The sequence below is a fragment of the Misgurnus anguillicaudatus genome, chromosome 8 (genome assembly GCF_027580225.2).
Source record: "Misgurnus anguillicaudatus chromosome 8, ASM2758022v2, whole genome shotgun sequence".
NCBI classification, from domain to species: Eukaryota; Metazoa; Chordata; class Actinopteri; order Cypriniformes; family Cobitidae; genus Misgurnus; species Misgurnus anguillicaudatus.
In genome coordinates, this window is record NC_073344.2 from 6,558,675 (window position 1) to 6,574,783 (window position 16,109).

The window sequence follows — 16,109 nt, forward strand, 5'->3', positions numbered from 1 at the left end:
CTATTCTCGCCTGGAATTGGAGTTAGAGTTGCGGTTAAAGTTTGGGTTATATGTCGCAGAAAGTGATTCTAACCCCCAGCGACAATGGTAAAAAAATAGGACAAAGCAATGACAAAACAAAATATAAATTTACATGACACAGAAAGTCGTGCCACAGTTTCGAGAAATTCATGCTGTGTGCCACGAAAAAGACATTCGTGCTCCAGGGGCAATAAAAACAGCAGAAATCCGTGTCAATAGCACTAATACATTAATCAAAAATTTTGTGACTATAACACAAATTTCCGTGATTCTCGTAAGATAGCGTTGGCTTAATCCCCACCTCAGGCCATTTAGAAATAAAAGTACAGTCTGATTAAAAAAATGCAAATTTTTAAGAAAACATGACAGATTCATTCACGTTTGCATCTGAGCTCTTTAAATGATATTTTAAAAACTGTTTTAATAACACAACACTGTAAATTTATGGATGTAAATTTCACCTCTTTGATATCTGATTGTTGCCTTTGTAGTTGAAACTATTCATCTATTTACGTTAAAGGAACAGTATGTAGGATTGTGGCCAAAACTGGTATTGCAATCACAAAACTTGTGGCTAAAACTGGTACTGCAATCACACAACTGGTGGCCAATACAGAAAATGAAAACAAAAACAAAAGAAGAGGGCTGCAACTCCACTTTTTAAATGACAAAATCCTGGCCAGGCCACTGTTGTCAGTGATATAAGTATTTGAAATAAAAATGATTTCTTAATGTCTAGTGACATATAAGGACCATTTTATGATTAATTGATATAATTTTTTTACATACTGTTCCTTTAAATTAGCATTTGTATTTGGCAGACATTTTTATCCAAAGCTATTTAAAGTGCATTGACCGTAAACATTTTTTCTAAGTATGCGTGGGAATCGAACCCATGACCTTACTTTGTTAACACAATACTCTTTTGTGGAGGAATTGCTACACCACAGGGCTTAAACCATGGGATTCAAAAGTGCTTTATTATAATGTATTCCCTGGAAATATGGGTAACCACCACCTAATTGTTATTAGCAGCTTTCTAAATCCAATAAACCTCATGTTATAAAAATGTGCAATCTTTGTAAGCTGCATGCTAATTTCATGGTGCCATAGCAGACATTTAAACCCATTGTAGAGGCTGGAAAAATCTTATGCAAGAAACAAACTCATAAATAAAGTATAAAAAAAAAATGAAAACATACACTGTGTAAAATTGTCTTGTTTCACTAAATCTGGTCTGGTGCGGCCCACATCTAAAATATTAGTGATGATTCTCGTCTATACTGCCATTTCAAAAAATATCTTCATCCACACTATACACAACCATAAACACATGAAACATGACCCTTCATGCACACAAGTGTAAAATAACTTATTACTCTAATAATAGTTTACCTTTAACGCATGTATGTAGACTAAGGGTGTGCGATATTGGCAAAAATTCATATTTGGATCATTTTGCCAGTAACGATAACAGACAATAGTTTGTATCATTCAAAAATGTTTTTGTGAAAGTCTTATATTGTTCTAGCTCCCCCGTACAACATATAAATATGATGAATAGGTTAATGTTGATGTTATTAACATCATGTTATTAAGGTTCTAGGTAGTTGGGTGATTCTCACGAAACCATTGAAACACCACGGCACTAATGATTTTAGCTTTAAAATGTGTAATATAGTAACATTAAAAAGCATCAGAATTAACACAATACTGTGTTCTACCTTGCACATGTGTGATTTCAACATAAGAATTTATAATTGTAAATTTGATCTCATTTTCTGCTGAAATTCTCATTACCGCAACGTGTCCGGCTGTGTTTGAACATGCGTTATGTTGTAATTTAATCAAATTAACACAAAAATATTAAGAAAAAAAATAAATGGATGTTTTGCTAGACTACTTTAGATGACAGAAAAATATTTACTGAATATTCATGTATAATAATAATGAAGAAAAATTAGGAAAATGATGTGTCCATGCCTGATGTTCTCATCCTCCGCAACACTTTTTGAGAACAGTTTAAGCACACATACAGAATTTTAATAAAGTTTGAGTTTGAGTGACCAAGCACATGGACCAGTTACTTCAAGATGGCTACCAGGAAAGATCATTTTTTTACAGTTAATTTGAAATATTGTCTTGTCAGAATGCTTACACGACATTTTGATTCTCATTACCGCAACAGATGCTTATTAAATGTTAATTGAATTAATAGAAGCATAATACTTTGATTTTAAATGTATGTGCAGAATCTCCAAATTATGTTCTTTCAGGTTTGTCATGTCATTTTGAAAATATGTCAGTGTTGATGTTTTCTGACTGTTGCGGTAATTAGATTTTTTAGGACTAATTTTTTAAATTATGTTACAAAAAGTGTTAAATGATAAGTAAAAGTTTTTAAATTAATGTTCCCATTTACTCCAGACTTTGTTTTTCAATGTCTGGTGGGAAAAAAGTAAATTTAAGCAATTTTTACATTTTCATGCTTGACATTTTTAAAACCAAGTTTTCGTGAGAATCACCCAGTTACTTTAGTATTCCTAACTGCTTTCCAAATTCAACAGCCATCCTGTCATCTGTGGTAAACAACATTTTCTGTCCTTTTTGGAGGTTTGTAAAAGCAGCATGGGATGGTAAATCTTAAAAGTATACAGTAGGATAATGCACCTGGCATAAGGAAAAATATGTGAAACCAAACTCAACACAATACACACACAGCCTCAGTAGCCTCAGACCCACAAAGAGCCTACAAATTAAAGGTATATTAAAATCCATATCCTTGAGTTTTTCCTGACCTCCTAAGCCAGTCTCAAACTTTCCAATATGTCTCAGTATTGATTTTTAGCAACTTTGTAGTTAGCAAACATGAATTCCACATCATACCAAACAGGGTTTTTCCTGACTCAAAATGAGGTGGAGATGGTGCTATCCTCCTAATGCCTACATGCAGGCATGTTTATATTGGCTCAACAACACACTTTACAAGCGACCTATTTTTTGTGTTTTAAAGAAAATTATAATTTTTAACTTTTTATCTTATAAAACATTCAATTAATAAACACAACATATCAACTGATGTGTTCATTTACAGTTAACAAACTGTAAAGTTGTTTAAAATCAAATTAAAAATATAGCATACGTTTTTCATTTAAAGTTCACTGTGCTCCTTTGCAGTGTCTTGTCTTTGGTTATAGGTGACACGGTCATAGACATTATCTGTCATCATCCTTTCCTTCACTCTTGGCCAAGAAATCTATTTTTACTGCCTTCATTGCTTTATATAATAAACAAAATCAAAATCAACTAGAGTCTTGCAGGGATGAAGTATTTTTGTCACTGGTTCCCTTACCAAAAAGCTAATTTCCATAGACTTTTGGATTGTCAAAAAAATAAGCTCTGTGTTCAACAAATGTTTATGACACTTACACGTGTTTTCAAACAAGATTATCCTCCCAGATGAACAAAATTTTTAAGTATAAATGCGTTTACTAGAAATTAAAAGCTAACCGTAAGCTACAAGCGAACTACACCACTGTCTCTCGACATCAACATCATCACCACCAAGCTTCGGACAGCTCTTTCAAACTTTATTAAGCATTTTGTATTAAATAAGTTGTTTGCTGCTTTATATTGTATGATAAAGTTACAGAAAAGCATATATTATTAAATATCAATAAATTGAGTTCTATATTATTTTAATAAATGCCACTGTACACATATTAAGGTTGTATGAACAGAGTACAGTAAAAAAAAAAACTTTTTTTGAGCATTAGTGGAACTAAAGGTGTCAGGATAAACCTGAAATGCACGTGATTGTTGAGTCTGGCCAATAAGAATAAAGCAGCCGGTTTGGGGCTACTGTTAAGCCTGACCTAGGCGGCTGGTCTCGTCTCGCTCTTGCGGTACTTTAATGACACACGTGATCGGAGAAATTCTGAAAAAATGTTCTAACCAAAATGCATTGCATTTAACAGGCGGCTGGTGGTTCTTGCGGCGCCGCATGAAGACGAACTATTGACTTAGGGGATGATGGAAGTGCTAAAACGCTAACTCAATTCCAGGTTTTACCTTTAAAAATACATAATCCCTGTAGCACTCTAAATACGACAACGCACATTAAATGAAATAAACCAATCAAAATCTTTTGGAAATTTGTACAGCCCTTTTGCGGCTAAAGTCCCGCCCACTTGAGGCTAATCCGCCCATTTGAGGCTGGCCTGACCTCTGTTAAAGGTGCAGTGTGTGATTTTTAGAAGGATATCTTGACAGAAATGCAAAATAATATACAAAACTATATTATCAGGGGTGTATAAAGACCTTTTTATAATGAACTGTTATGTCTGTTTATTGCCTTAGAATGAGACGTTTTTATCTACATCCACAGAGGGTCCTCTTACATGGAAGCCGCCATTTTGTGCAGCCATGTTTCTACAGAAGCCCTTAACAGACAATTTTTTTTACTAAGTTGTCTCCAACGATGACATGTTTGTCCGGTGGCGGCTACCGTAGCTTCTCTATGTGTTTCAAAGGCAAGAGGTGAACAGTGGACTGAGCCGTTGGTTGCAATTCACAACCTCACCACTAGATCCCGCTAAAATTTACAAACTGCACCTTTAATACCCATTTCCACTGTGCTGATAACAAATCCAGCACCACAGCAGTGGCTTAATGCCACAAGCACAGTTTTTCGTAGAGACACATGACAAAGACACTTGTCGAGAGCCAGAGGCGGCACGAAATTTGGCGGAGGCATCTAAATTCTCCATGCGGGAAAAACCCTGCCATAGACACTTACAGAAAACATTCTCCAAGTCACCATGAAATTAAAAGGTAAAACTGTAATATGTTTTGTTACATTGTCAGTTTTTTTTACAAATGACTTATCTGTGAGCTTCATTACTTTTTAAAAATTAATTTGCCTTCATAATCTTTAATCAAAAACGCAAATCTCCTTCCCTCCTCAAAACAATAAGTGTGTTCGACTTCATACAGCGCTGCGCAGACCAGTTAGTAATTTCGTCCGACTTGAGCTGGCGCTGAAGGCATGTGACGTATGGTTTTAAATCACCGCAGGGGCGTCTCGAGAGTAGCCGGCTGGTTATGATGACGACACAGCTCTTTGTGACTGATCGCCTCACTGATGACAATGATCACGTGCGTTTCAAGTTTAATCCAACCTTCCGTTCCACTAATAAACATTATAAATTAATGATTTTATAACCGGTAAAACACGCTAATATGCATAAATATTGTGGTGTGTAATAAAATATAAATGAAAATACCAAACTCTATTGGTATTTTAATAATGTAGGCTCGTTTCCCGTTATGTTCGGGCAGTATAAGCAGCAATTAAAATATTCAATATAAAATGTTTCTGGTTGAAACTTGTTATTAAAAGATTTGTTTTTATCAAATTCACCATCTAATTCACTTCTAATTCTAATTCGCGATTTAAAAAAAAAAAGGAAACACAGCGCACACGTCACTACGGCAAGGAGCAGGTGTCAGGCTTGACGGCTCCGTCTTCAGCTCCTCCCTCGACTGCAAGCGGCAAACTTCGCCGATCGGTCTGCACGCTGCATGAAGTCGAACACACCTGCCCTGAGTCCCAAACCGCCTACTTCTATACTATATAGTAGGCGAAGTAGTGCTTTTTACATACTATATAGAATGGAAGTAGGTGGTTTGGGATGCAGCGCTAATCTCTCTTTACTTCCGGTCATAAGGTATGACAGGTAGGCAAGGCCCGGGGAAAAAGATTGCAGCGATAAGCAATTAGCAACACGACCCATCTTCACACAATCCAATCAGTGCTTAATGGATGAATTTAAATCCAGCCCTGCCTTATTTCATTTCAGAAGCCGGTTTCACTCGGATATACGTCATCACGGAGGAAAAAGACAATTTCTACTTTCGTTTCATGGCGACTTTAACTACCTTCAACAAGCGTTTCATTTCATTAAACCAAAGATTATTACAATTTAACTTTACATCTTTTGTTGTTATGGATACTGCTCACTAAAAGCAGTAACATTTTATTGGGTCTTTCTAAATATTAAAGAATTTGCACATAAGACTATTATGGAAACTAAAAGGTATATTACCATAGAATAAAAAATAAAAAATTCAGTATGACATCAACCCTACAGGAACCCAACAATGTCAAAGTTTAGAGAACTACACAACAATTACGTCTATATTAAGATTTGTCACTTACCTCTTTCACATGCCGTTTTAAGTGCATGTAAACACTCTGTCCAGTTTTACGGAAATGTCTCTCCACATGTTCTCTTCCAAAACCAAGAAACGAGTTCATACACACATAGAGACCACCTTCTGATTCCTTAAAAAAAAATGCAAACATCATGCTATCAGACAAACACAGGCAGTGTTATAGGCCTACAGTCATAACAATGTATAAAACAAATTAAAACTATATACTACTGATAGATTAACATTATTAACAGAGCAACATACATAAAACAGCCATCTATATCACAGATACCAAATATCTATAGAAATAAAGCTGTTCGAGTTATAATAATTACAAAACTCTGGTTGTTTTATTAAAAAAGGGAAAATTTGAACATAATATAGTAGTGGTTTCTTAAAGGTTACTGTACTAACAAAATAGTTTGGTAAAATACTTCATTAGCAAAGCAAATGATCAAGCACCAGGAGTCACACATTGTTACAAAAATGTATACAAACACACTATGAGTTGCCTAAATTAAAGTGTCTGCCAAATGGAAAATGCAAATACATTATGAAAATATATAGCTTTTTTATTTAAATATTAATCATTGTCTTGAGGTCTGTTGGTACATAAAAGTAAAATTATTTAGATGAATCTAAATAAATAAATCAAAATAATACAGGGCTTTTGTGTGGGGGATGTTAAGGACCCACCAGACTGAAAAACCTGTCACTAGCTGCTGGTGACACACGAGCTTGAACAGATAGTGTGTAAAAATAACCTGTCTTTTGGTCGGACATGACGAACTCCAAACAGCTGAGTCACTTTTAAAACTTATACAGCTGGAAGCAACTGTAAATTTACCCACGTTTGTATAAAAGTTTACACTGTCCCTTAAAAAACATAATTGTATAATATGCGTGAGATATTTATGGTGTGAGCTTCAATGATTGTGTATGTTTGACGAACCACGTTGACCTGGATTCTTTCAGAAATAAATGGCCGCTTAATACCAATTACTTTAGATTTGGAAATACTAGAGAAATCCTACAGTAAACATCTTTTTTTGCCTTACTTACTTAAAACACAGCAAACGCACACGCTCTTGTCAACAAGTCTTGCTACATTGCTTGTGTGCGCTTGCTTGGGATGGTGTCGAATACATGAGAACGGAAAAAATAATAATTGCTTTGACAGACACGCCTTTAAACGTAATTCTCTGTAATACACCCCAGATTTCATATTGTTCTGTTTATGAAATCCTTCTAGCTCTAAATCACAAATAACGTTAATGCCAAAAAAATATATACAGTCGTCCCACTGTAAAGATGTAAACATCATTGGGATATTTATTTAATTATTCATGAAAGCTGTCACACAGAAGTTCAGCAGAAGAATGGTGGCCACGCGCGTTAAAATGCGCAGCTTTTCACGTGTCTGGGGAAGCCAGTGCGCCCAACCGTACAGCTGTAATGTTTTCACGTTCATGCATCAAATATTTGTCATAATACTCACAGGAGAGTCGTAAGAAAAAGCGCATTCGCTCTTGAAAACCCTGTCTCCTGTCCTCGGTACTTTAATGGTGGGCATGTACGGGACCAGTAGCTCTCCCAGATCTGTAGCCATCTTCACATTCCTGCTGCTCGCACCACTATGAGACTCACTGGAGCAGCGTGTCAGGCTGAAGATGAGATGGGGCTATTTTTAAATCATACAGACCCGACATTCCACATGGACTGAGGGATATGACGACGAAAACATTGGGGCATGGATGGATGAAGGGGGAGTATATGGGAGGAAAACAATGGGTGTCCCTTTTGAGAAACAGGCAGCATTTGATATTATTCACGCAGACGCCAAGTGGTGGCGTATTCGGATCGATGCTAAATTAGTTTTGATGTTGTTTTTTCTAGTGACAGTATCCTTATTACTCGATGTAGATTCATGGTGCACTGTCTGTATTGAATTTATAGATTTCGTAATGTTTTTTAATTATTGACTGACGGAAGGAAATTGGAATTTTTACATTTATAAACAAAAACAACAGCCCTATATATTTGGCTTTAACCTGGCTTCAAGGAATACTGTGACATTTTGTCATTTACAATTTATGAATCTCTAAAAACTGACATGACATCACAATCTGTGCAGTGCTGTTTGTTAAAGCGCTTCTAAAATAGAGGGTATGCATGTGACGTCACCTTCGGCGTAAGTGACTGGTTACGCCCACTGAGTGGCAAAAACCATAGCGGCAGCATTGTGTACAGTGTGAAATCAGCGAAAACACGGGGAAAACGCGTCTAAATGGGAAAAAGCTGTTGTGCGATAGAATGTACTAACAGATTAACAATAATTCGGAGCTAACGTTTTACACACTGCCAAGAAACACTGAAAGGAGAAGTAAATGGATCGTCTATGCCAAGGTCCACAGACCACAGGTGGGTTGACAAAATGCTAGGGTCACTATCAAGCAGAGGTTTTACTTTCTACTTAAAGTATTTTTTAAGTATTCGTGTTTTGTCGGTGTTTTTCCTTTGGAAAGCATACATTCCAAAGCATATTATCATAATTTTTACTCTATTACATTTCATAAATACAAGTTTTTGTATTTTTGATATTTAAGTACATTAACGTACTTTTACTTAAGTAAAAGTGCACAATTTTAATGTAATTAGGTATTAAATAAATGTTAATATGCAATATTAAAGAATACAAAGAATGATTCTATGCTTTAGAATGTAGTGAAGTAAAAAATGTCCCTATACAAACACCCTAATAAAGCACAGATGCTTGGAAAATGTAACTAATGTAACTAAGTATTGTCCACCTATGCTATCAAGTCCAACTAAATTCAATTTAAGCTGATAATAGTCAGTTTTACTGGCATTTTCGTAGCAGCCACTATGAAAACCAGCCATTTTGTTGAACGTTTGCCACTCAACAGGGCGTGCTCTGGCGTGGTCATGTGGAAAAGTGACATTAATGCATACCCTCTATGTGCATACTTTGATACTACTATCAAATATTAATATTGTTTTTGTGTTAGGGACTTTTGATAATTTTACTAAGATTACATTGCTGTCCATATATTTAACATTTGTTTAATAAATTATACATTTTGTTTCTGTACTGCAAAAATCCATGCCCACCGCCGTCTAGACACCTGCATCAAGAGAAATCCTATACACAACTTATTATTGCTAAATAAAATTTTATGGCTTGAAAAAAGTAATGGCTTGAGGATTTTGTTTGTGAAGTAGCACAAAAGAACACACACGTTAGTAAATTATTACTTTCTGTTTATTGGTGCCAGAGGCAAAGAAAAGAAAAAGATATTTGAATTAATAACAATGCATTATACATTGTATAATGCCTGAATATTTTGACAGGTGTGCATGACTGCTCTTAGTTATCAGGGGATGACTTGGGGCTGTGGTCTATTAGGTTCTTATCAAGCGTTTTGACGTGGAACCAGGGTCCGTCTCCTTTTTCTCTCATGTGTTTGCGAACTTCAACTTGTGTTTGTCTGCAAAGCAAATTGGGAACAATAAGTCATGGAATAGATTTGATAAATAAATTAAATCATAAACACAAAACAGTTCTGTCTGTATTAAACACATTTAAAGATGTGTTTGTTGTAAAACTGACTGCCATTACAATTTGACCCCTAAGAAGATCATTATTTTTCTCTTAAAGGGATAGTTTAGCAAAAAAATACTCAATGATTTACTCATCCTCAAGCCATCCTTGTTGTGTATGATCTTTTATCATACAAGCACAATCGGAGTTCTATTAGAAAATGCCCTGTGCCCGGTTGCATAAAAGTCCTTAAGCTAAGAAATCCCTTAGATATAAGGTTAAGGGTACCCTTAATGAAACATGGGTTGCAAGAAAAAACCTAAGGGTTTAGTTACTGACAGCCTTATGGTTCCTTAAGTATTTACCCTTAAATGCTAAAGTATTCCCTTAAGTTCTGTTATGCATTGCTACAAAGTCCTTGTGGAACGGCTGAAATTCCACAAGGGGGCGTATTTGTTCCTCAGACGTTGCACAATAAACGTGACATCCGGATATATTCATTATAAATCGTGATTGAAAAGTGAGATTCGAAAGAATGTCCGTTAGTGAACTAATTGTATACACTATTTTAGTGATCGACCGATTTATCGGCCGGCCGATACATCGGGCCGATTTTAGCAGGTTTTAGGTGTATCGACATCGGCCGATGCGCGGCTTGCGTTCGCCGATAGTTTTTCCCCGGCATTAATTACAGACAGGCGTCCACAGGCAGCTCTGTGTTGCTTGAGAGCTGCCTGCAGCCCGTGCATTGCCCCTCCCCCCACTAGCAGAGCGGAGCTCTGTAAGCCTGCTCTGGTAAGTTTTAAACTTCAAAGCATCTTTTAACTGTTTGACTGAAATATTGCCATATACTTTGAAAGTGTAAACACGTTACTCTATATGTGCGTGCAACCATAGCTAAGTTTGGTGATGCAAATGGAAAACGCGAATGCCTATAAAACTGCTTGCCATTGTATTTAGGGAGCCTCAAATAGCTTTTAGGCTAACCGTATGCATACGGCAGCTGTTACGAGCACTGGTCATAGGATTAAACAATGCTGACGTTGTTCCGTGATTTTGTGGTATTTGTAGGAGTTTTATTCAGCGACCACCAGTCTGACGTTTGGTGCTCATAATGCCGCAAGCGAACGCAGGTCATGTGATCAACCGAACAGCTGATCATAGCTGGACAGGGTGGGTTTTAATTCTCATCTCCATAAATATATGTAGTAGTAAAAAGCTAAAAATCAATATCCATTGCTGATAGTTTCTCGTCATTGTGGAGAGCGCAGTTCATGGTTGCATACGTTCATGGTTGTTAACGCGGAATTTTCGTCAGCGAAAAAAAATAAGAAATTCGACGCTAAGCACTTAGTTCAGAGCAGTTCCCACATGACTTTTATGTGACCCGAGAAGTGTTATTTTGTAAGTTTTGACAACATTTCCGTTCATTAAGAGCGCAAAGGTACATGCACTCTCTCATCCATGTCTCTCTCACTGCACGCGCTCTACTATCTGACCGAAGTCCGTACACAAATCCTCATGTATTTGTTCAGTTTTATGCGTTTCAAGCGAGCTGAGGCAAACTAACTATCCCTCGCATTTATTATAGGACCCTAGGGTGTGTGAGGTACAGAAGTGGGTAATGCATGTTATTCAGAATTCTTTTTAAGTTGTTTTTTGATCAGTATTGCTGTTTACATTTCCCTTGTCTTCTTATGAAAGACATTTGCTCTACAAGAGATGAAGTTAAGTGCACTAAAACTTAGACCTAAGCATTAAATAGGTTGTAAATAGGTGGTTACTTTCAAGGAAAAAGTACAGTGTTCCCCTTGTTATGCTGCTTGGTTCCTGCTACTGTGTGCAATAGTGTACTTATTTTATTTATGCTTAGTATTTTCAGCAGCACTGAATTTTCTTACTTGTTCTACCTCACCTGTTTTTACTATTTGTTAAATATAGTTCAGTAAATGTTCCTTTTTTAAATTAAGAGTTGTAACATTTGGTTTTATCATTGTGTCATTTTTATAATGTAAACTGAATGAGCAAAAGCAGTATCGGCTCCAAATATCGGCTAAAGAAAATCGGCAGCCTGTATCGGTCATCGGCTAAGGCTGATGGAAAAAAATCGGCATCGGCATCGGCACAAAAAAATCCATATCGGTCGATCCCTACACTATTTATATCGTAATTCGGTCAGAAACGTCAAGATTGTGAGATGAACAAATCGTTTTGGATTGAAAGGCTTGGATATTCAATTTCCTTGGGACTTTTGGGGATTTATGAACAATTTGTTTTGGACAATTTCACCGAAGCTGATAAAGGGAAGCTTTTGAAGGTAAGTAAATATCCTAATTCGGCGCCGCCCGGTTCAGGTAGCTAACAACTAGATTACAGTTTTATGACTGCTAAAAATCATATTATGCTTTGTGTGTGCGCTTAATGGATTCCCTAAAGTCTAAGCTTTTCAACGATGTGCAGCATGACCATATATTTTGAAGATTTAATGCTTCAAAGTTACAATGACGTAATGCAGCCTCACGTGCAAGGGAGGGGGTGTACCGTGTACGGCACAGTGTTCCTTATCAGGTTAATACCCATTTTACCTAAAAAAAATTAAGTTACCATAACAGGTCCTTTAATGTCACACGCGATGGCTGATTTTATGGTTATTTAAGAAAAGGAAGTACCGATGCGCATTTCTGCAAAGTGTTTATTTCGATCATTAGAAAAGGGATGCGCAGTTATTAGGAGAATTTCAGTTTGATCGTCAGTCAATCCAAAGTGCTTCAAGCTTTATTTACATTGAGGTTTAATACACGTGGTACTTTCCACACTGTAAAAAATACTGCCTTAAAATTTTTGGTTGAATCAACTCGGATTTACAAGTCATTTCAACTTACTATCATTTATTTTGACTAGAGATGAGTTGTTATAACTACAGGCGAGTTGTTATAACTTATTAAATTAAGTTGACTTTTTTCAACTATATTTTATAAGTTATGCCAACTCATCTGTGTTGACATGACTTGTAAATCTGAGATGATTCAACAAAAAATCCCAAGGCAGCAAAGTATCTTTTACAGTGCAGTTTGTTGTTTGCGACATTTTATTGTACACAAATTCACCGTCTGTTGAGCAGGGTGCGTTGATTTGTTTACGCTGTGACATTTGTAACTATAGCAATCACTTCTTGATTGCAGTATTTTGACAGATACTACCGTAAAATACTTAGTATAATTAAACACTTAGATAAGGGTGACAGTTATGACCATGTTTCTACAGTAGCCCTAAACGGACAAACTGCTTTACAGAGCCCGTTTTGTCACTATTGTATTTTGTCTTAGACAACAACATGTTTGTCCTGTGGCAGCTAAAGTAGCTTCTCTATGCATTTCGGTGAACGGTGAACTAAAGCCCGATTTATAGTCTTGCGTAAGCTCTACGCCGTAGGTTATCCGTAGCCTGACTGCACCTCGCAAAATTTTAAACAGCGCTTCAGTTCTACTAAGTTGAGGAGTGATTTAACTTAAACTGCAACAAAAGTCGCTGTTTATTTACTTCCATCATTGCTGGTCTTCTCAAATCATACACAACAAGTTGATGTTTCTTCTTCGTTTGTGGGTAAACTTGCCAAGCTGCTGCTTCTTTGATGGTTGCGCTGCTAATGTGGTTACACGCGTGGATACCAGCGGTCTGCGCGTGTGTTTGCACGTCAACGCGGACGACAACGCAAAAGTACAAATGAAAACCTACACCATCGCGGCTATGCCGTAGGACCTATGCACAACTATAACCAGCCCTTACGCGGTTGGAAACAATTCACAATCTCACTGCTAGATGCTGCTAAAATCTACACACTGCACCTTTACGCCTGACATAGTGCTTACACCCAACTTTTTTGCATCTAGCTGGTGCAACCGGCCCCTGGAGACAATCTCTGGTTCACACTCTAACCCAGTAGGTGGCGATGGATGATGCACCTTAATGTTGATGCTACCCCTGGAGAATTACTTCTGTGAAGGATGTTTTTATGGGGGGCTTCAAAATAAGTAGCACCATTTACTACCACTGTAAAGTTTAAAGAGCCAGGACACTTTTTAATATAACTCAGATTGTGTTGGTATGAAAGATGCATGTACATATACATCTCGAAAGGCTTGAGGGGGAGTAAATCATGGGGTAATTATTTTTGGGTGAACTATCTCTTTAATGCTGTTTGCTGATGGGTCATATCTCACTCCTGGCACTAGGCGTCCAGTAACAATTTGCTTAAGAAGAGGACATAAGGACTGATAAAGATAAATGCTGGGCAGTAGCATTCCAGGATACTTTTTATAATTGGCATATACACAAATGTAATCCAGCAAAGGGGTTTACATGTTTCAGAACTAACTGGAAATGACACAAGACTGAAAGTACAGAGCAACACATGCATTTTCTCATTGCTCAACTTAATCATGTGAAGAAAACTTGTCTCATTTCAGCCTTCCCTGTCTCAATATGGATAAGTGCCATCATTTTCTCATAGTCCTTCACTGGGCTGTCATAAAAGGTACGGGAAATCCAACGAGTGATGGGATGCTGATGAAGAAAACAAAGATGTGAAGCATTTCTGATGCAAAATTAGGTTTTTATGCAAATATCAAAATTTACCTTATAGTATTCCCAATGTTCTGGTTCATAGCCTTCAGGTATTTCCGCCAGCTCGGCCTCTCCTTTAGTGCACAACAAACATTCATCCGTTTAAGTCAGATACAGATGACATAGGAAGAAAAAATTTCCGGTAGACCTAAAACTTACCAATAAAAACATTAACAAAAGTCACAAGTGCTGCAACAGGGATCCCAGTGAGGAGTATGTAATATTTCTGGTGTGATGGAAAGAAAGAGTATGAACAGAATGAAATAATGCTATTAATAAATAATGAGCAAACTGCATTTATGAATGAAAGAGAATTGCATTTATTAATTGAAGCAAAGTAAACAGCATTGCTTTTACCAGCAAGTGAAGAAATCTTCTGTCGTAGAAGTCAGTGGGTTTGATGATAAACATCCTTTTTCCATGACTCCCATGGCGGACAGCAACTGCAAAACAAATGAGTTAGGTTAGCAAAAAATAAAGCCAGAGGAGACTTTTAATTGTTACAGGAAGTAGCAGGATAAACTTAAGTAAAACTTATAAGCAATAGCTGTAAACCGAAAATACAAGCTTAATACTTTCAGCATACAGTGAATGGAAAATGTTACATACAAGATCAGGACCATAATTATTTTATTTGTCTAGTAATAAACGACTACTACATCAACACTTCTGAATAAAACGGGCAGCCATGAAACCATGTTTATTATTTGCAATTATACAAATAAAATAGTGCTGCGGAATATTCACATATGAAATACCGCGATTTAGCTTTCTATGTAGGGGGGGTTACAGTACAAAACGATTGATTTTGATGACAGTAGTTAGTAATAGTACACTAGACAGGGTATAAGCAAAGCAAGACAGACAAGGTCACTACAAGGAATAATCGTCCAGAAACGTCGTATTATTGTGTTTAGTAATGTATAAATGCTCTTTACCTTGTTCTGTACGTGCAACAGTCCTGGAGAGTAGATTAGTTGATAGCTGATGTCGTTTTAGCGGATTTAATCTGGCTGTAAAAGCAGCCGCAGATCGTAGAACGCTCATGCCCACCATGACTGTTGGAGGAGCGAGCTAACACGGGCTTCCCTGATTGGCTCATCAAACATTGTGTGAAGCCATTCACCAATAAACCTTAAACAAAATAAAAGTTTACCTTCAACGATTAAAACACGAACAATTTTGGTCTGTTAATAAAAAATGCTACTTTAAAAAATAAAATGTCGATAAAATGCTTCTTCGTGTTACTAGTAATTTGACGTGGTTGCTAACTTTGGAGATTAAATGAAACTAATGAAATTAAATTTATTCATACATATTTAACAAATATTTATTTACTTGCTAATACTTTGGAAAGTCTGCACACCTCTGTGGACAAACTAAACTTTTAACTGTCAAATGTTGAAATGTACCGTGGTTTCCATGTAAGTTACTCAAGAAGACGTTTGCTTCCATGTACTCTTTATAAACATTCTTATTAAATAATTGCCCTTTGATTTCGTTTCTTTTGAATATTTTTTTTTCTCTTCTTTGCCTTGTATACCATGCCCCATGTTCTTCTATTCTTTATACGTGTATCTTCTAAGATATACATTTCAGATTTGTAACAAGATTTTGTATTGTACCTGTTTTGTTTGTACTTGTTTGGTAATTATAATAAAATAAAAATAAAAACTTTTCTCGAACG

The 16,109-nt window shown here is 36.5% G+C and overlaps 2 protein-coding genes across 3 annotated transcripts in view; both read right to left on the bottom strand.

Moving 5' to 3' along the window:
- Positions 1 to 7,937, bottom strand: part of usp13 (ubiquitin specific peptidase 13) — a 46,595-nt gene extending 38,658 nt beyond the window's left edge. Inside the window, exons 1-2 of one of the 2 annotated variants that reach the window (XM_055213076.2) lie at positions 7,736 to 7,937; positions 6,242 to 6,367 (exon numbers count right to left, since the gene is read on the bottom strand). In XM_055213076.2, the coding sequence (XP_055069051.2) occupies positions 6,242 to 6,367; positions 7,736 to 7,846 (237 nt within the window). In that variant the 5' untranslated portion in view covers positions 7,847 to 7,937. The remainder of the gene's footprint in view (positions 1 to 6,241; positions 6,368 to 7,735) is intronic. The other variant, XM_055213075.2, reaches the window with a different exon arrangement.
- A 1,565-nt stretch (positions 7,938 to 9,502) lies between these two features.
- ndufb5 (NADH:ubiquinone oxidoreductase subunit B5) lies at positions 9,503 to 15,521 on the bottom strand. The gene is made up of 6 exons (XM_073870211.1): positions 15,361 to 15,521; positions 14,780 to 14,865; positions 14,582 to 14,648; positions 14,435 to 14,496; positions 14,252 to 14,362; positions 9,503 to 9,742 (listed from the first exon to the last, which is right to left on the bottom strand). The coding sequence occupies exons 1-6, from the start codon at positions 15,476 to 15,478 to the stop codon at positions 9,626 to 9,628; spliced, it is 561 nt and encodes a 186-aa protein (XP_073726312.1). The 5' UTR covers positions 15,479 to 15,521; the 3' UTR covers positions 9,503 to 9,625.
- Positions 15,522 to 16,109: the final 588 nt, after the last annotated feature.